Genomic DNA, 21,904 nt, shown 5'->3' with positions numbered 1-21,904 from the left:
CCAGTATTTCTCAACCTTTCTTTACATTATTGCTTCCCTAAGGAGCCTTTGTAGACTCATCTCCCCCATGAAATTTTAATACCATGATATACTGTGTACTGTATGGTTGTGCTTTATATATAAAAAGAGTACATTTTTTCACCCTCCCCCTGAAAAGAAATAACCATTTATTACCTCTGCTGAGAATACATGGTCTAATCTAATGTTCTTAGACTCAGAGAAGTTAAATGGCATGTTCAAAGTCATGCAACACAGTCAGGATGATAGTTTTCTATGCTAAATGGTAATACTCTTCATGCTCTGAGTTCTGAAGAATTGGCAGTAAATTTATTCAGGCTGCTATACTTTGTGAGACTTGGGGCTTTGTTTTGTGCATATAAATTTTGAGTATCATCTCATTGTCAGGCACTGTACTAAGCTCTTCACCCACATCATTTCGTTTAATCTTCACAACAACCGCAGGAGAGAGGTAGCGTTTTCATCAGTCCTGTGTTGATGAATAAACTGAAGTACAGAGAAATTAAGGAATCACTCAAGACCACACAGCTTATAATGGCAGAGCTGGGATTGGAATTCAAGCTTGACTGGCAAGTCAGGCTCTTATCATCTCTAAAAACAGTTTCATTTTTCTTCTTTCAATCAGACTGTCAGCCTTTGCTGACATTCTTGGTGACTGCTTTGTGTACCTGCCTCTCAGTTCTGTCTGTAATGCTGCTTACTGATTCATATCTGTGTTGAGTTTAGAAGCCATATCAGATGAAAGATATGGGCCTTTTTTATGCATAATGTAATGCACTCCAGTACATGGCCATGACACCCTGTCTAATGGCTGCTGAGAGGCCTTTTTACCATGGCTGCCCTCTTATCTTCCAGCCTATTCTGTATATACATCATTGTCAGCCAAATTCTGGAGGGGTGAAGGGTTGTTATACTTACACATGGAATACTGTGCAGCATAATGTGTGTAGTTCAATATCATCTTTCAAAGGAAATGTTTTGTATGAATTGCAGTTAGCCTAAATAATTTGGCTATTCACAATTTTAAGTCCACAATCCCTTATCTACAATGCCAAAATCTAAAAACAGCTTTGATAACAGAAAGCTTTGAATTGCCATGCGGGTATTTATTAAAGTCTTTATTTATTCTGGTTAGTGTGAATGGCCTTGTTCCTTGCTGCAGAAATATTAATGTGTTTGATTGCTTCCCCAGACCCTGTCCAGGGGTAGTAGTTAGTATAGTTACTTTCATAATATTAGTATTCTAATGTTCAAAAAAATCTTAATTCTGAAACACAACTGAATCCTGAGTTTTTGGATTCTTTGTACAATAGGCCTGTCTCTAATGTTTCTAACTAATCTATATATCCTGACCACTACTTTTTTTACTTATAACTTTTTTTTCGTTCCATCTCTTAATGCTAATTAACAAATTTTCTAGTGCCTGTTGAGATAGTGATTGTTGAAATGTGTTTATAGCACAGTCAGTGTTGATGCCTGATTTGGGTCTGAAATGCTATTTTAGCTGTATATATTTTGGTACTCCAGGGCCAAAATAACATTCTATATCACACACACACGTATTCACACATGTATAACTATGTGTGTATAGATGTGTTTGCACGTGCATGTATATACAGGTATGTGTATATATATGCACACCCATGTATATGCACACATAGTTATCTACACTGAAGTATTGTAGAGGAAATGAGATAGCATAGCTCTGTGCTATAAACAATTCCTTAGAAATGACTAATTACTCTGTCTTTTTCTCCTTGTCCTTAACCCATGAAGTCACATTTTACCTTGCCTATGTTAAGGTATTTCTAGGTTGGTACAGGTAAAACAGAAAGCACAGAATGTAAGGTATATGGGGCAATCCTTGGTTAAAAGCCATCTTATGCACTTGCCTTTTATGCTAACTTGTAGGAAGTTATTTCAACTCATTGAAATTTCCTTGATTTCCATTTCCTTGATCTAAAGTGGAGAACATGTCTAATATGTAGGATTATTGTGATATCAAAAGTTATGTGTAAAAGTTCTTGGTAGGTAGTCTACACTTAAGAAAAAGTTGCCCAAACTGTCATCATCTGCTCTTTCATATGCCTTTCTGATAAATCCACTGCTTTTAATCACATGCACAGTACTTTCTGTGGTTAAATTAGCAGAAGGTTGAGTCAGTTGTTTGTTCATAGTCATTTCAAACTCTTTCTACTTTAATTAATGATAAAATACTTGATTGTCTGCTTTTCTGAGTGCAGTATAGATATTCTAAAACTTTGTTAGCAGATGAAATTTCTTAAAAAATGTAGTTTCCTTGGTTTGCAGAATTATCACAGTTGCTGAATTTACCTTGCAATTAAGTATTTTCTGCCAAAGCAAAAATCCAACCATCCTGGGAAGAAAAGGTACAGAATTTAAAAAGACACATTTTTTTTTAAAGTTATTTTATTTTATTTTATTTTATTTTTTATGTTCTAGGATACATGTGCAGGACATGCAGGTTTATGACATAGGTAAATGTGTGCTGTGGTGGTTTGCTGCATCTATCAACCTATTACCTAGGTAGTAAGTCCAGCATTCATTAGCTATATATCCTGATGCTCTCCCTTCTCCTGCCCCCTCCGTACGGGCCCCAGTGTGTGTTGTTCCCCTCCCTGGGTCCATGTGTTCTCATTGTTCAGCTCACATTTATAAGTGAGAACATGTGGTGTTTGGTTTTCCGTTCCTGCATTAGTTTGCTGAGGATATTGGCTTCCAGTTCCATCTATGTCCCAGCAAAGGACATGATCTCATTCCTTTTTATGGCTGCATAATATTCCATGGTATGTAAGTACCACATTTTCATTATCCAGTCCTATCATTGATAGGTATTTGAGTGGATTCCATGTCTTAGCTCTTGTGAACAGTGCTGCAGTGAACACACACGTACATGTGTCTTTATGATAGAATGATTTATATTCCTGTGGGTATATACCCAGTAATAGGATTGGTGGGTTGAATGGTAGTTCTGTTGTTAGGTCTTTGAGGAATGCCACACTGTCTTCTACAACAGTTGAATTAATTAACATTCTCACCAACAGCATAAAAGCCTTCCTATTTCTCCACAGCTTCACGAGCATCTGTTGTTTCTTGACTTTTTAATAATTACCATTCTGACTAGCATGAAATGGTATCCCATTGTGGTTTTGATTTGCATTTCTGTAATGCTCAGTGGTGTTGAGCTTTTTTTCATATGTTTGGTCGCATAAATGTCCTCTTTTGAGAAGTGTCTGTTCATAAGACACAATTATTTAATGTGGGAGGCACAAATACAGATTTATCCAGTAAGATAATTTCATTTTCTTCTTTTGAAATGGTATTGTCTTTCTCATTAATGTTTATTAGTTAATAATGGCCAGCTAGACGTGTGGAATGTATATAGTTTTCAAAAGGTTATTTAAAAATTGTGTATACTAAAGACTGATTTTGTAACTATTCTGAAAACAGGTTAAGTTTCAAAAATTTAATTTTGATTGATTTTCCAATTAATTTTGTTGTATATTTAGAAGCTTCTATTATATCTGTTATTACTTTTTCAGTAATGATGTTTATTGTCCCTATAGATTAATAAAAATGAAGCTTTTTTCAGCAATTATTCTTTGTCCAATTTGGTCAGTTCTTTTTAACAGTCATCAATAGAAGATACTCATATTGGGATTGTTTCTTAAGGCCTGATAACAACCAGGCTCAACCTTCAAGCTCTTAAAACAAATGCTGTAGCGGCTGTCATTCCCGAATGAATGGGCTTAGGTGAAAGTACAGGTAGCCTTATCCTCCTAGCATGTCCAAAAATATGAGGTTCGGAGATTTGGGTCAGTCAACTTGATTTATCCTCTCAGAAGCTTACTTCTTTCCCTGAAAATCACCTTTATTTTTCAACTTGTTTATTTTCTCTGCTAGCATTTGATTTTTAGTTTTCCCTTCCAAGTTGGGTATAAAGCTGGCCAAAAAGAGAAGTATAAAAATTATAGTCTTCTATATTTTCCTCTTCTATTATGTTGTTTTAATATCTCAAGTATCATTTTATTACTTTTTTTAACACAATCGCCAACAATGTCTTTGTGATAAATGCCTATGAATGTTAATGTTTTCATTTTGTAAATATCAAACTCAAGCATGCAGATATTTTCTCAGCACATTTAGCTCCATATCAAACAAACTAAAGAGCCAATGCCCACAGAAACAATGCCCACAGTCTTTGTTTTTGTTTTCATTTGTTTGTTTTTCCATTAATTGATTAATCAACTAGTTAAACAAGTATTTATTTAGCTTCCTATTTGCCAAGCTCTATGACCAGCCCTAAAGATTCAACCATAAATACACCTCGTTCCTGCTCCCAGGAAGCTTACATTGCTTAGGGGGAGCCTTGCAATGTACATAAGTGGTAAATAAGAACATAATACATAATTATAGGAGATTGTTTTGGAGGCAAGAGAAATTAAAGAGGTGCTATGTAAGAGAGGAGCCTAACTGAGGCAAATTTAGAAAGCATAAGTTGGTGGCATTTGAACTGGTTCTGAAGGCTAAGAAGGAACCATCTGAAGAAAATTACAGAGTGAACAGCAAATATAAAAGTCATGAGGCAGGAAAGAGCATAGCATGTGGTTGCAATATAATGAATATGATGGTAAGAGCTTGAGATGCGGTAGGAGAGGAAGGCAGAGGCCAGATCATGCTGAACTTTGTAAGACATGGTATATTAGTCCATTTTCATACTGTCATAAAGAACTGCCTGAGACTGGGTAATTTATAAAGGAAAGTGTTTTAATTGACTTATAGTTCAGCATGGCTGGGAAGACCTCAGGAAACTTACAATCATGGCAGAAGGTGAAGGGGAAAGCAAGGCACCTTCCTCACAAGGCAGTAGGAAGAGAATTGCTGAGTGGAGGGGGAAGAGCCCCTCATAAAACTGTCAGATCTTGTGAAAACTCACTCATTATCACTAGAACAACATGGGGGAAACCATCTCCATGATCCAGTTATGTCCACCTGGTCTCTCCCTTGACACATGGGATATAGGGGTTATAATTCAAGGTGAGATTTGGGTGTGGGTACAAAACCTAATCATATCACATGGGAAGGAGTTTGGATATTAAAAGTACAATAGAAACTTATTGGAATTGTTGAGGAAGGGAGTGACACTGTGTGATGTATATATATATTAAAATTTAATCTCTCTGGATCTTAGGTGGAGAATAGGTTGCTAGTGGGTATAGTAGAATAATTGGGAAGACCAGAAAGGAAGTGATGGCTGTGGTCCAGCTGGGACATGGTGGTCCCCGTGGCTATTGTATGCCAGCAATGATGTAAAGAAGATGGTAGATTTGTGATATGCTATGGAAGTAGAAAAGACATCTTGGTGGATTAGATATATGCCTTAAGGGCTTGGAAACAATCCAAGATGGAATTTTGTAAAAGGATGAGCGGTGGTACAATTCGCTGAATTGGGAAAGGATGTGGGAGTTTTGGAAGAACAAAAATTGTAAGTCGGGTTATGGTAAGTTTGAGATGCCTGTTAGATATCTAAGTATATAGATTAAATAGGCAATTACGTATATATATCTGGAACTCAGATGTTCTAGACCTCAGATATGAATTGAGAGTTCTCAGCATTCACATTGGAGGTTGAACATATGGGACTGGATGAGATCACCAGGGAGGGAGTGAAGATGAAGACGAGAAGGGCATGCCTGACTGAGTCCGTAAGGCCTAGGGTTTGGTGACTGAGCAAAAAAGGAGAAAAGAGCAAAAGGGTCTCAGAAAAAATTTCCAATGAAGTGGAAACAAAATTGCAGATTTGTCACGTTCAGAAATAGAGGGAGGAGAATATCTCTTAGAGGAAATGGAGATAGGGGAATGTTTCTAAGAAAGAATGATCTACTGGGTTGAATTGGGCTGAATCATCAAATAAGATGACACAGTACACGATTTTGGGAATTCCACAGCTTGGACATTCCTGGTGATTTTTGAAAGAGCAATTTGGAGAAAGTAATGCGGCCGGAAGCTAGAGAGTGAGATGAAGGTGAAGAAGTAGAAACAGTTTGTGGAAACAACTTTAGAGAAGTTTGTGTGAAGAGGGACAGAGAGATTGGGTAGTACTTAGTGTGGGGACTGTAGGGTAAAGAGAGTTGATTGACTTTTCTGTTAAAATGGATTACAGTAAATCATGTTTGTGTGCTTATGTAAATGACCCACTAGATGAGAGACTGTTGATCAAACACAGAGGGGACAAAGGAAGGAGGACAAGAAGGCTTTGAGAAGATAAGAAAGTGAGATTTAGAGAATTGGGTTTGGTAAGAACTGGAATGCACCTTTCATTATGATCAGAAAAGGCAATGAGAAGATGAGTTTAGATGTAGGTGAACTAGACCATTAGTGGTGGAAGACGAAAGGTTCTTCATGCAAGAACTGAGCTTTATGATCCATCAAGCACGTTGTTAGTGAGGTTGGAGGTGAGACTAAGAGAAGTTGGAAGAGAGAGGATTGGGTGTAAGATCAGATCTTTGTGAGTGGGATGGAGAGTTTCTTAGGGCAAATTTATAGTATTTCTGGGCAGTAATGAGTGCCTATTTATGGTTTATATTATTAAATGTAAGGAACGGTAGCCCTGTTGAACTGCTCTTTATAGGATTCATCTGCTCAATGAGGCAATGAAGAAGAATGCAGATGGAAGTGGGAGAAAGATGGAGCAGGGAAGAGTAAGATCTTTGGAAATGAGAGGAGAACAGGATTGCCTCTGGTCCATAATGGTGTCTCATGTGTCCCTTTCTCTGGGTGGTGCCATCCCTCACTAGAGCTGTGGCTTGGCAAACAGATCTTGAATTGGATTTCAAACTTCACTTCCTCATTGAGGCAGTGGTCAACCTTTATAAATATATACAGTGCCCTTGAACCTGAAACTGAGTATAGGAACATAGGGGATACGCGTGTTGTACTTTCCACAGCAGGATTTTGCCTGGAAGATGGGTAAACAATAACCTGGAGGTAGCAGTGGGGAGCAGGGACAACCCTTATTCCAACTCCTCAGACTGAGGCATAAAGGATCCGAGAGAAAAAGGAAAAAACTTCATGAAAAGTTTGCAGGGGACCCCATGCAGTGGCTGAGGTCTGTAATCCAACACTTTGGGAGTCCAAGGCAGGTGGATCACTTGAGTCCAGGAGTTCCAAACTAGCCTGGGCAATATGGCAAAACCTCATCTCTACAAAAAATACAAAAATTAGCTGGGCGTGGTGACTCATGCCTGTGGTCCCAGCTACTAGGGAGGCTTAGGTGGTAGGTTCAATTGAACCTAGGAGGTGGAGGTTGCAGTGACCTGTGATCATGCCACTGCACTCCAGCCTTGGTGACAGAGCTAGACTCTGGAAAAAACAAAAAGTTTGCAGGAGAAATAATGGCCCTAAGGAAACTGGTTTCAGTGAAGACAAAAAGGGATTGGTTCGAGGAGATGGCAGGTAACAGTAGAGTCTGCTGATACTAGAAGAGGAGCTCTAGAGCATGGTGGAAGAAGGGTTGGGGGAGTGTATTGGCACAGACTGGGGAAGGTATTGGAGTTACAGTTCAATACTGGTTGACTAATAAAGACCAAATATCTGGTAGTGACTTAACTAAAGAGGAAATAGGATGTGGTGAGGGAATTCCTCTCAAGGAAATGACTCTTTGGTCTTGACTATTTATTTCCTGACAATCACAGCCCCAGGAGAGATGCTCCTTTGGATTCACAGGGCTGTGGGCAGGGATCATGAGGTAACTGCAGGGGGTTGTGGTGGGGCTGTTAATGGGGGTTAGCAGCTAAAGACGGGGTCTCCTTGAGTCCCATGCAGTGAATTTTCAAATACGATGACAATCTATCCTCTACGTAACCAGGATTGGTCACTAAAAGACCATGGATCTTTGGAAATACGTGCAGTGCCTGATTCTTCATTTCAACTGCATTTTTCCCATAGCATGCTTTAATGTTAATTTCCTAGGTGAGAATTATTTGAAAGAACAAAATTCCCTTGTGAAGGTGCTCATTGAAAAGTTTAAAGAATTGTTTCATATTAAGTTTTCTACCTGCCACTCAAACTACTGATGCTACTGTTTTTCATTCTAAAAGATATAAATGTATTTAAATCTTATACTAGTGTAAAGGTCACCTTTTGAGCACACCAAAATTTGGCAACACACATCGATGGTTTTCCTAAGATGATCTTTTCATTAAACTCCTTAAAAAGAGAGACATACCTACTCACGTTCAAATACTCTTTTGATGAATTATAAGCAAATGCATAATTGATTAAATAATGTATCTTGTAGCTTAAAATATCAAGTATTACTTAACATCTTTAAAATAACATTTTAAAAAGGCAAGTATATCATGTTTTATTATGTTACAAAATGACTATAGGCTATAGGGTATCATAGCTGCTTTTATTACAAAAATATCTTTAAAAAGCTAAGAGTTTATATTTTAAAAAATATCCTACTTCCCTTTAATGTAAACTATTATAAATCTGTCACCCATGGATATCCTTAAATCTTTTATGGGAAGCTAATTATATTTTTAGTTGGTATCATTTCTTGCAGTAAAGACTTTTATAGTCTGTTACTTCTTCTGTTTGAAGTAAAAAAAAAAAAAATTCTGCTAATGTTACCCTTCTAAACTTAAAGTGTTGTATCTTTAGATTTTTTTGCCTATGTACTTTGTGATTTGTATATTTAACAAAAGATTTAAAAATTTTTCTTTACCTTTATCTTCTAGCCACAATTTCCTAAGCGTAAAACCACTTCTTTTCCTTTAACAATATTCCTTCCCTTGTATTATCTCGTTACTTTTCTCAATACGTCCTCTAGCTGTGTTCTGATCTTTCTTGAGACGTAACAGTCAGAACTGCCAAATATAAAATCTACATCGAGAAGCATAAATGAATGCAAGTTCGGTGCTGGATGTGATCTTAGAACTCTTCCGTGTTAATGCTTCCCAACCTTTTTTGCGATCGGCACACTACTCATCTATTCCCGTCAGTCACGTTTCGTTTACATGCAGCGATTCTTAATGAAGCTGAATTTGAAACTAGGGATGGAGGTGAGAGTGGAGGAACATTTCTAGTAGGTTTTGTAATTCCTGTAATGGATTATGTAGTTTTAAAAGGATCTCTGGATATTTTGAAATGGGTCATTTGCTGATCTAGTACAAGCCCCTTATTTTAAGGATGAAAAAAATAAATTGGAGATTTGAAATGATTTACCCCAAGCCATACAGCTAGTAAATAGTAGAGGTGATAGAATTAGGTCATTGTCTACTGAGAGCAGTGTACAAATGGCATTAAAGGTAGTAGATTAGCCTGTGTAATAAAGTATGAATACATGTTCCTGAGACTCTAATTTCAGTGATTTTATTGACTTATGATATTATAATAAATCATGTGAAATTCCTTGAAAATAGATGAAAAAATCTTGTAATATTGAATATACCATACTGTAACCTAGGATCTAATTTTTAAAAGTAAGAGAAAATAAACTGGAGGTGGAGGAAACAACTGAGCTATAGTCTATTAGAAATTTTTATAAATTATATTAATTTCAAAAATCAGAATATAAAATAATACGTATAAACTATGATTTTAAATTTAAACATGTATATTCATTATAATAATATGAAGTCAATTTGAACTGCTGTAAGTAGGGTTTGACTTTTCGTATGGTCATTATGTTTAGTAGTTAATTAAGTTTATGATAAAAATTTGATACCAGCTATGTAGGCGTTAAAAAAATTCCAGGACACTTATCATTAAATTTCACATTTGCATTCTATAAGCAAAAATAATTTCCTAGTATTTCACCAATTCATATATGAGGTTAGGGAAAATATTTTTTGAGTATTCACTGTATCTTGATACATTTATGTGTTTATATCTCATTTTCTCCTGAAAATATTGCTGCAATATGGAGATGTTATTCCTATTGCTGTATAAGTTTATTCAATAAATACTTGTTGAGTTGCTACTGTATGTAGGTCCTGGTCCTACCTATGCCGGGTGCATTGACAAACAACAGCTTTAAACAGGCAAGAAGATATTTGCTTACCGTCATGATCAGAGATACAATGAGGAAGGCAGAAAAGTGGCCCCCAAAGAGATTATTCTGAATTTTCTGGGTGAGCCCCATTTCATCCCAGGAGTCCTTGAAAGTGGAGGAGGCGGGCTGGGCCTGGTGGCTCATGCCTGTAATCCCAGCACTTTGAGAGGCCGAGGTGGGCGGATCACGAGGTCAGGAGATCGAGACCATCCTGGCTAACACAGTGAAGCTCCGTCTCTACTAAAAATACAAAAAAAAAAAAAAAAATGAAAAAAATTAGCTGGGCATGGTGGCGGGTGCCTGTAGTCCCAGCTAATCGGGAGGCTGAGGCAGGAAAATGATGTGAACCCTGGAGGCAGAGCTTGCAGTGAGCCGAGATTGCACCACCGCATTCTAGCCTGGGCGACAGAGTGGAACTCTGTGTCAAAAAAAAGAAAAAAAAAAAAAATGTGGAGGAGGCAGCAGAAGAGTGGTTCAGAGAGATGTGATATGAGGACTTCACCTGCTGTTGCTGGATTTGAAGGTGGAGGAAGTGGCTACGAGTCAAGGAATGTGGCAACCTCTAGAAGTTGGAAAAGAAGAGAAACCGGATTCACCCCTAGACCCTCCAAAAATAAATGCAGCCCTGCTGATAACTTGATTTTAGTCTAATGGAGACCCATGTTGATCACTAGCCTACAAAACTGTAAGACAATAAACTTGTGTTGCTTTATACCACAAAGTTTGTGGTTATTTATGATAGCAGCGATGAAACACCAACAGCCATGGTAGGGGAAACTATAGGATGGCTTGGGGAAGGTACCATGGTTTTGGAAAGTGTTTGCACCCAGGTCTGGAGGGTCAGTAGAAGTTAACCAGGTGGGACGGGGAAAATTAGTGGAGGCTGGAGGAGAGGAGCAGGAGGATATTTAAGGTAAAAAAAGTAAAATGTAGAGTTCAGGATGTGACAGAGGCAGTGACCTCTCAGAGGATTAATAATTGGTTCATTTTTGTAGATAAATAACATATGAAGTATGAAGTGGGGAGATGCCTCCTGGGGAGGTGAGCCAGAGTCTGATCATGGAAAACCTGTGTATCAGGCAGAGTTTAGGGATGATGAAGACAATCCTTGCCCACGCGCTCGTGGCTAGTGAGTGATGGAGCTTTGTCTACCTTAATCCAAAAATCCATATTTTTTTACTTATATAACCAACAAAGTAGACATCTCTTCCAGAACAACTAAAATTTGTTTTTCTGAATGGAAAGTATCTTACAAAGTGAATATTTTTAAAGTAGTATCTCTTTTCCCACTGATGATCAGTAGATAATTTGTCAATACGTGCTCTAGCTTCTGGATTGAGAATGTTCCACTGGTGACCAAAGTGTGCTGCTGGAATTACTCTACCCAGTGGAATACTGTCTGAGGCCAAGTGCTCATGGTCGTCTTAGCTCACTTTTCCTTTGAAGCATAACCTTAGGTTGCCCACCTCCCCTCCTAGCCTGGTTCTTTATACTTGCTAGGTATCTAAGTATCTCTTATATAAAGAGAATCCTCTGCCTTTACCCTTAGAGTTCTTAGACATTTGCATCCTCTTCCCTAGTTTGGACATTCTCAGGGTTTAATACAATTATTCTGTAATGATCTCTTTTTACATTAGCTGTTGCCATATAACCTATTGTGTGCATATGAATATTCTTAAATATAAAACAGAATTCTGATTATGGGAAATGAAGGTGTTTGACCTTAGTAAATTTTTTTAATGACTAAATGTTATATATTGAATGTTCTTAAAGGAGAATCACCTGTTTGTAGTGGATTGATTGCACATGTGCACTCCTCTAATCTTTGTTTTCTAGTGCCTTTTTTAGTACAGCCTTCATTTGGCTATTCTTTATTTTTTTTCTGTTAATGTTTTAAAAATAGAAAATATAGACAGGGTTTGGGGAACGATAAAACATCAGCACCAACAACCACTGAAATTCTAGTGAGTAACTTCTAAATTTTAAAAAATTAAAAAAGTATTCACCTATGATTACAAAAACAAAAAACAAAAAAACCAAAAAAAAAAAAAAAACAACAAAAAAAAACCAACAACAACCACTAAGCACTGAAAGGTTTATAACAGAATATAGTTCTTTTCCCTCGACTCACCGCAGTGCCCTTCCTGGAGCCAACTATTCTCTTTACCTTTTACATTTCCATATTCTAAATAAGATGAGTATGCCATCATCTTTCAGTTCTTCAGTATTAGACATTGTCTGCTGACGTCCTATTTTGGTAAATACATAGAAAGTTGCTTAGGGATGCCACTGTTCTTTTCCCTGCTTCATCATGGAATTTTAGGTAAATAAATATAAAGTGTTGACATTATTTTGTCTGTCTAAATGTTATTACCAGCTGAAAACTGAGGTTTACTATAATTTTGTTTCCTATGTGTTTGTTTTACCTGAAATTAATAATTGCCTTATTTTTATATGCCTAATTTTCTTTGCACCTATTGCTAATCCTCCCACATTTTCCAGTGACCTGACAGTACAATTTTCCACAATGCCAATCGCATTAAGCAGGCTATCACTTCTAATATTGTTCCTTGGTGACGTCTCTTCTGGAGACATGCTTTCTAGGCCTGCTACACAGCCATCATGCTGGGTATTTGCTTTGCTCCTACTTTACAATCTCTGCTTCTTGGATCTCATGGATATTTTGTGTTATTTGTTTGTTTTTGCCTTTTTGTTGTTGTTGTTATTTATTTGTTTTCTTCTTTGGGGCGATTTCGTGAGTTTGTCTGAGTGTATCCTTTGTAAGTTTTGTCATGTTAAAACAGGAATACAGAGTGGTGATAATGCTGAAGATAGCCCATACCTGCTCCAGTTTGGATTCACACCCTCTTTTCTGTGATCTCCTCTCACCATTAACAGGAGAGCCCCTTCTCATTGTTCAACTCCCACTTATAAGTGAGAACATGCAGTGTTTGGTTTTCTGTTCCTGTGTTATTTTGCCGAGAATGATGGTTTCCAGCTTCATCCATGTCCCTGCAAAGGACATGAACTCATTCTTTTTTATGGCTGCATAGTATTCCATGGTGTATATGGGTCACATTTTCTTTATCCAGTCTGTCATTGATGGGCATTTGGGCTGTAAGTAGTGCTACAGTAAACATACATGTGCATGTGTCTTTATAGTAGAATGATTTGTAATATTTTGGGTATATACCCAGTAATGGGATCACTGGGTCAAATGGTATTTCTGGTTCTAGATCCTTGAGGAATCACCACACTGCCTTCCACAATAGTTGAACTAATTTACACTCCCACCGACAGTGTAAAAGCATTCCTATTTCTCCACATCCTCTCCAGCATCTGTTATTTCCTGACTTTTTAATGATCGCATTCTACCTGGTGTGAGATGATATCTCATTGTGGTTTTGATTTGCATTTCTCTAATGACCAGTGATGATGAGCTTCTTTTCGTATGTTTGTTGGCCACATAAATGTTTTCTTTTGAGAAATGTCTGTTCATATCCTTCACCCACTTTTTGATGTGGTAGTTTGATTTTTTCTTGTAAAATTGATTAAGTGTAGGAGCTAATTTTAAAGACATAGCATGGCCGGGCATGGTGGCTCAGTCTATAATGCCAGTCCTTTGGGAGGCTGAGGCAGACACATCACTTGAGGTCAGGAGTTCGAGACCAGCCTGGCCAACATGGTGAAACCCTATCTCTACTAAAAAAAATACAAAAATCTGTTGGGCATGGTGGTGCATGCCTGTAGTTCCAGAAGTTTGGGAGGCTGAGGCTGACTGATCGCCTGAGGTCAACAGTTTGAGAACAGGCTGGGCAGCATGGTGAAATCCTGTCTCTATTAAAAAAAATACAAAAATTAGCCAGATGTGGTGGCAGGCACCGATAATCCCAGCTACTTGGGAGCCTGAGGCAGGAGAATTACTTGAACTGGGGAGGTAGAGGTTGCAGTGAGCTGAGATCGCACCACTGCACTCCAGCCTGGATGACAGAGCAAGATTCTGTCTCAAAAATAAAATAAAATAAAATAAAATAATATTATAGAAAGATTGTCATTCTGTAAATACTTGTATAAATAGGACTCAGGAATATGAAGGTATAAAAAATTCTGCTGAAAAATACAAAAACTATGTAATGTAGTTAAAATACAATTTAAGAATGAAACAAGATCATCATTCAAGGCCTTTTTCCAGGATCTGTGTGAATAATTGTGGTTCGAAGAGGATTTTTGACCTTTTATGAACTCATGACAAGGAAACCTAACTGGGATGGAATGTTCTAGAAGAGGTAGTCCTTAACCTTTAAAGGAGTGGTAGGATTATGGTAGGATTACGATAAATGGAGAGGGTCAGCAGGACATTTTTATATGGATATAACATTTTCATGTGGACACAATAGTAAGAATATTCTAGAGAAAAAGGAGCACACCACTATTACCTAAACAGAGTATTGAAGAAAACTAGGGGATAAAGTTGGAGAAGTAAACTGGGATCAATTGTGGAGGAAATTAAATTCCAGGTGAGGCAATTTGAATTGATTCTGCAGGTTAAGAAGTAAACGCGGCCGGGCGCGGTGGCTCAAGCCTGTAATCCCAGCACTTTGGGAGGCCGAGACGGGCGGATCACGAGGTCAGGAGATCGAGACCATCCTGGCTAACACGGTGAAACCCCGTCTCTACTAAAAATACAAAATCTAGCCGGGCGAGGTGGCAGGCGCCTGTAGTCCCAGCTACTCGGGAGGCTGAGGCAGGAGAATGGCGTGAACCCGGGAGGCGGAGCTTGCAGTGAGCTGAGATCCGGCCACTGCACTCCAGTCCCGGCGACAGAGCGAGACTCCGCCTCAAAAAAAAAAAAAAAAGAAGTAAACGCTAGGATGAGGTTGATGACATTCAAGAATGTCTTATAAACAGAATGTTAGTATGTAATCTTTTATGTCTGACTTCTTTGACTTAGCAGAATGCATGTGAGATTCCATGCATATTGTTGCATGTATCAGTAGTTTGCTTATTTTTACTGTGGAATAGTATTCCATTGTATCCCTGTACCAAACTTTGTCTATCTGTATGTAATACCAGTTGGTATTTGGGTTGTTTTCAGTTTGGGGCCATTATCAATAATACTGCTATATTTACTGGCATACAGATTTTATATAGACATATGGTGGGTTTTTTGTTTGTTTGTTTGTGAGACAGTCTCACTCTGTCGCCCAGACTGGAGTGCAGTGGCACAATCTTGGCTCACTGCAATCTCTGCCTCCTGAGTTCAAGCAATTCTTATTGCCTCAGCCTCCCAAGTAGCTGGGATTACAGGCATGCCCCACCACACCCACCTAATTTTTGTATTTTTAGTGGAGAAGAGATTTCACTATGTTGTCCAGGCTGGTCTTGAACTCCTGACCTCAAGTAATCTGCCTGCCTTGGCCTCCCAAAGTGCTGGGACTACAGGCATGAGCCACTGTGCCCCACCTAGACATGTGTTTTTGTTTCTTTGGATAACTACCTAGGGGTAAGATTGCTGAGTTGTATCACTAATGTGTGGTTAATTTTATAACAAACTGCCAGCAGTTTTTCAAAATGGCTGTACTTTTACCTGCGATGTATGAGAGTTGCAGTTACTCCACATTCCTTCCAATCCTTGGTATAGTCATTTTCTTAAAGCCGTTTTAATGTGAAACAATGTCTCATTGTGATTTGAATTTACATTTCTCTAATGATTAATGTGCTGAGCATGTTTTCATTTGCTTATTTGTCATCTAAACATCTTGTACAGTCATGTATAGGTTTAAATCTTTTGTCCATTTTTTAAAATGATATGTTAAAAAAGATATTGCATCATTATAAAATTTAAAAAATGACAAAAAGTACAAATAGGAAAGAAAACCAACTTAAATCCCAGGACCCAAAAATAATTGTTTGAATATTAAGTTAATATTCCAGACATTTCTCCCTCTATGTATATATACAGATAGAAGGACAGATGGATGGATGGATGAGTAGATGGACAGAGAAAAAAAAATACATGTAAATAAAGTCCATTAGATATGCTGATTTTTACTGTGATACAATTTGTATACAGTAGTTCCTTCTTATCTGTGGTTTTGCTAGCTGTGGTTTCAGTTACCTGTGGTGTATACAAAAACAAATCTTGAAAAAGAGGGAGATCACACTGACAGAAGTTTTACACAGTGTATTGTTATGATTGTTCTATTTTATTATTAGTTATTATCATCAGTGTCTTACTGTGCCTAATTTATAATGTAAAAATAGGTATGATGTATGGGAAAAAACATGGTCTATATAAGGTTTGGTACTATGTGTGATTTCAGACATTCACTGGGGATCTTGAAATGTATCCCCTACAGGTAAGGGGGCACTGCTGTATCACATACTTCATCAGTGATTTTTAGTATATTCACTATGTTGGGCAACCACCACTACCCTTAATTTCAGAAAATTTATCATCCTCCAAAGAAACTCCATACCATTAGTAGTCAGCCTCCATTATCCTCTACTGTGCCATCCTAGGCAACACCTAATTTACTTTCTCGCTATGAATTTACCTATTTTGGAAATTTTATGTAAATGGAATTTCACCATATGTGGCCCTTTGTGTCTGGCTTCTTTCACTTAACATAGCGTTTTGAAGGTTCATCCATATTGTAGCATGTGTCAGCACTTCATTCCTTTTTATGGGCGAATAATATTCTATGTATAGATATAGTGTATTTTGTTTATTGGTTTCTCTCTGAATTTAGGTTAATTCTACTAGTTGGCCGTTATAGATAATGCTGCTATGGACATTTGTGTACAAGTTTTTCTGTGGAAATATGTTCCAGTTCTCTTGGAATTAAATACCTAGGAGTGAAATGATTAATACTAATTTTAAAAATTGAGTTGTTTTCTTATTATAGAGCTCTGAAGAATATAAAGTTTTAAATGTTGAATTTACAGGTGTGTGTATCTCTTAGCTCATATAACTCCAAGATAGCTCTGTGTTCTAATTTTGAGGTAGATTTAATGAAGGGTTTATAGAAGCTCATTTGTCCAATGCATTCTAAATATTACTAAATAAGAAACCAACTTGTATTGATATGAATTGTTTAAAATATATAAAGTCAGCTGTTTCAATTATTTTTATTTTGTCTTAAATATTTCTTCAGATTTCATTTCTTCCTAGAATTCGTTTAGCCACCAACTGTATGAATATTTGTTGATATTGTCTTTATGTAAGTCAACACAAAAGGCAATTGCATTGACAGTCACTGACTGTATGAATATTTAATCCTTAAAGGAGTGGTAGAATTCAGTGACTGGATGAATACAGTTGCCTTTTGTATTGACCTACAACATATGGAATATACCTAGACTGAGGAAGGGGAAAGACAGATTGCCAAGTGGTGTTAGAGCCTAAGACTGGGAATGTAGAAGAAAATCATTTTATGATATAGATGTGATTTTAATATATTTATGGCTCTCCCCCTTTCACTCTTCTCAGAATTCACATGACCCCTCCGCTAAGGATTATTCAAGACACACATACAAATAAATCTCCCAAATACCTATGGTGACTTGAATAAAAGGTCCTTTGGAGACTGTCTGTTAGTTTTTAATTTAGGGATGTGTGATATGGGATGTCACTACTGTAAGTAATGGAGCCGTGCTGTCATATCGTTACTTTCAGTATTGCTGACAGACAGAATGCCTTGGAGGCTGAGTGGAGGATGGTGCAGGCCTCTCACAGAGATCTGGAAAACTTCCTAAAGTGGATCCAAGAAGCAGAGACCACAGTGAATGTGCTTGCGGATGCCTCTCATCGGGAGAATGCTCTTCAGGATAGTATCTTGGCCAGGGAACTCAAACAGCAGATGCAGGTAAGTGCATGGGAAACCACACCAGTACTTGTGTCTGTCCTGTGCGCTTTTGATCCCTCTGCATGCAAATGTATTACCCTGAAAAGGTGAGGTTGTCACTTTATTCTCTGACAAAATCTGTGCTCTCCTGTGAATAACTGGTTTCTGGAAATAAGCTCTATCAGATCTTTTTACTTAATGATAGAGGGAAAAAACCCACCTTGTTTTATGGAAGTAATAAGTGTTTATTTAGAGTTAGAGGCTCACAGCTATTCTGCTTTTTGTCATTTTAAGCCCTATTACAGTTAGCTTTATTGAATCCTAAATTATAAGGGCATTTTCCCTTAATGTGAAGTTGTTTCTTTCTCCATTTATTGTACATACTTAATATAAAAGCTGCAAAAGCTCTATGGCTTAGTTTATAACTAAGAATATTAGGCTTGATGGTATTACTTTTATGTCATTAGCTTGATAACTGTGATTGTATATGTAGTCTGAGGTTCAAATATTTCTTCTACATAAAATGTGCTAATATAAAACTTTTCATTTACTAACATTATGAGGAATCTTACGAAATACGTCTGAGTCTTTTTCTGCCCTCAAGTAGTTCTGCTTCAGTGCTCTTGAACTTCCAGTTCAAAATCTGATACAGGCAGAGTGCGGTGCCTCACTCCTGTAATCCCAGCACTTTGGGAGGCCAAGGTGGATAGGTCACTGAGGTCAGGAGTTTGAGACCAGCCTGGCCAACATGGTGAAACCCTGTCTCTACTAAAAATACAAAAATTAGCCAGATGTGGTGGCTTGCACCTGTAGTCCCAGCTACTTGGGAGGCTGAGGCATGCGAATTACTTGAGGTAATACTTGAGGCGAATACTTGAGGAGGTGGAGGTTGCAGTGAGCCAAGATTGCACCACTGCACTTCAACCTGGGTGGCAGAACGAGACTCTTTGTCCACTCCCCAGAAAAACAAAACAAAAACCTGTTTCAATGGGGAAGTCTCCTTGTCAACCATAGTGTTACATCTGATTACTTTATACCATGCCATTCTCACATCAGTTTAACAATGATTATTTCTAACATACTTGTGAACACGTGTTCCATTGTCTTTTGTTGTCGTTGTTGTTGTTGTTGTTTCGCCCAGGCTGGAGTGTAGTGGTGAGATCTCAGCTTGTTACCACCTCTGCCTCCTGGGCTCAAGCGATTCTCATCCCTCAGCCACCTGAGTAGCTGGGATTACAGGTGTGCTCCACCATGCTCGGCTAGGTTTTGTATTTTTAGTAGAGATGGAGTTTCACCACATTGGCCACACTGGTCTCAAACTCCTGACTTTAAGTGATCCACCTGCCTTGGTCTCCCATAGTGCTGGGATTACAGGCCTGAGCTACCACGTGCGGCCTCCATTGTCTTTTGATGTGTGTCTCCTCCTGTCCCAGTTGATCACATGGTTCTTCAAGGGCAGAGATTATATTATCCATATTGTTGCCTACGCAGTGTCCTGTGTGCAAATCTCAAGTAAATATTGACTGCTGTCTTTGTACCTTGACTCACCGTTATGACACTCAGCATTGATACCTTTTTAAAATCCGTTCTTAGGAACTCTTTTCTCTTAAAACATCAAAAAGACTGTTTTGTAGAATGTCAACAAATGTGTGGATCTGGATGAAGGATACAGAGTCTTTCTTTGAACTACTCTGATTCTTACAATTTTTCTTCAAGTTTAAAATTATTTTCACTGAAAAGTTAACACAATTTGAAAAACAGATCTTTTGGAATGAGCTTATTTATAAATTGTCCCTGTGCATGAAAACTTATGATGTTTTACTATTAAGTTCTTAAGATTCATTTGATGAAAATTTCTGTTTAAATGCATTGCTGCTTGTTTCTTATGCCTTGCACAATACATTTGTGACTTGATAATGAGTGTGACCAGGCAAGTATCAAAATTAAATCTGTTCCTTTGTCTCACTCTTTCGAGCCTCATGAGGTCACTATAAATGTTAATTGATAAAATATTCAGTCATCATCTGTATTTTAGGAGGTCATAGAGGACTCTAAGTGTGGGTAGATGCTAGATTTTTTTTTTTTTTTTTTTTTTTATGATTTAAACAAGAAAAAGCCTGACCTATAAATATTCACAGTTAATTGATGCAATGGTTTTAATTTCAATAGCTATCTAGGCTTGAGTAGGTAACAGTTTATGCACAATGAGTAAAGGAGGCTTTAAATGAACCCTGGTAATGACCGTCAGCAAAACACAGGCCTATTCTAGAGTTTAATGTCTTCTGACATGTTTTGTCTTAGGATATATTCTTACCATGGCTAAGACTCTTCTCAATAGTTAATGAATATTCAAACAGTGGAAGACAAATGTAAATAGAAATATTTAAAATCTTTCAAAATAAAAATAACTAAGCACAGGATTACTTATGGCAAACAGCATCAAGAAAGAAAAGTTGCTGATAAAAATATTAAAATACATTATAATGCTTTATAAAATATAATATGTTATTACTTTAGTGTTGCTAAAAATAGTCTCTTTTGGCTGGTAGAAAGTAATAAAGAGGACATTTACTAAAAGTCTACTAAAATTCCTTTGTTTAAAGATAAATATGTACATTTATGTTTAAAATGTTTCACATTACAGTAATTTGCATGATTTTTTCCCTCCCTTGCTTCATTATTAAATGCTCTTAAGGTATTCTCTCCATTCTGTTTAAAACATATTCTATGGTTTTATTTTCAGCACCATACAGATAGATGATTGTTAGAGATTTATTACCTTTTACTGAGTTTTTCTGAGGCAGGATAATTTTAATTTTTTTATAGTGTTGTATATTAATGATTCTCCTTTTGTATGAGTGAGCAGACATTTAAAATAGAAACTTGTTTGGAAATGGAGAGATGTTATTTTGAGAAAATGACTGTAAAAAGCATGGCCAATCATAACAGAGAAGTTCTGGTGGCATGGTGGTGGTGGTGGTGGCATGGTGGTGGTGGTGGTGGCATGATGGTGGTGGTGGCATGGTGGTGGTGGTGGTGGCATGGTGGTGGTGGTGGCGGTGGTGGCATGGTGGTGGTGGTGGCATGGTGGTGGTGGTGGTGGCATGGTGGTGGTGGTGGCATGGTGGTGGTGGTGGTGGCATGGTGGTGGTGGTGGTGGCATGGTGGTGGTGGTGGCATGGTGGTGGTGGTGGTGGCATGGTGGTGGTGGTGGTGGCGGCGGTGGCGGCGGTGGCGGCGGTGGTGGTGGTGGTGGTGGTGGCCGTGGTGGTGCACAGTCTCCGTGCACTAAGGAAGATGGAATAAGGAGCTCTGTGTATCTGTGCTGCATGCACAGGATGTGTATGTAGAACTGCTTAGCTGACACATTCCCTGTTTATACTTGCTTCATGTCTTGTGACAACCAGATCCAAGGCCTTGGGAGTATTTCATGAAGATAAAGCAGTTTATTCTATGTTTGGTTTAAGGTGAATCTTGGGTGAATTTTGATAAGGATAGTTCTAAAGCACATGGAAGATGATTAACTTTTGGGAGTATGCTATGATACATGCCATTCTGTTAAGGATGGATGATGATTTGGATTTATGTATCTACGTTTCATTACCCTGCTGCAAGGCTGTTAGGTTTTATTCCCCAGCAGAGGCCTTTTGGCAAGAGAAAAGCTGATTCTTTGGAGACCTGCAGGAGAGACAAGCTCCTTGAGAACTGAGCAGTCCAGCTCATAGAGGGTTTTAAATGCCATGCAAGTATGTATATTTTAACCCAGTGGCAATGAAGAGAAGTCATAAAGGATAGAAACAAGAGTGATGCAATAGGATTTTTGCTTTATAGGAATTTGGCTGATGGTATGAGGGATGGAGTTGAACTAGACAAGAGTGACAGAAGAGAGGCCTGTTAGGATACTCATGTAGCCCTCCAGGCTACAGGTGTTAATGACCAGAAAGGAGACAATGGCAGG

The 21,904-nt window shown here is 37.9% G+C and overlaps 1 protein-coding gene across 9 annotated transcripts in view; it reads left to right on the top strand.

Moving 5' to 3' along the window:
* Positions 1–21,904, top strand: part of UTRN (utrophin) — a 596,706-nt gene that overhangs the window by 283,394 nt on the left and 291,408 nt on the right. For 8 of the 9 annotated variants that reach the window (XM_033235159.1, XM_033235162.1, XM_033235163.1 and 5 more), the window contains one exon: positions 17,778–17,967. In XM_033235159.1, the coding sequence (XP_033091050.1) occupies positions 17,778–17,967 (190 nt within the window). Of the gene's footprint in view, positions 1–5,535; positions 5,745–17,777; positions 17,968–21,904 lie in introns of those variants that run through there. The other variant, XM_033235164.1, reaches the window with a different exon arrangement.

This window comes from Trachypithecus francoisi, unplaced genomic scaffold (assembly GCF_009764315.1).
Source record: "Trachypithecus francoisi isolate TF-2019V2 unplaced genomic scaffold, Tfra_2.0 Lachesis_group15, whole genome shotgun sequence".
In the NCBI taxonomy this organism is placed as follows: domain Eukaryota; kingdom Metazoa; phylum Chordata; class Mammalia; order Primates; family Cercopithecidae; genus Trachypithecus; species Trachypithecus francoisi.
This window is presented reverse-complemented; position numbering and strand designations above follow the sequence as displayed.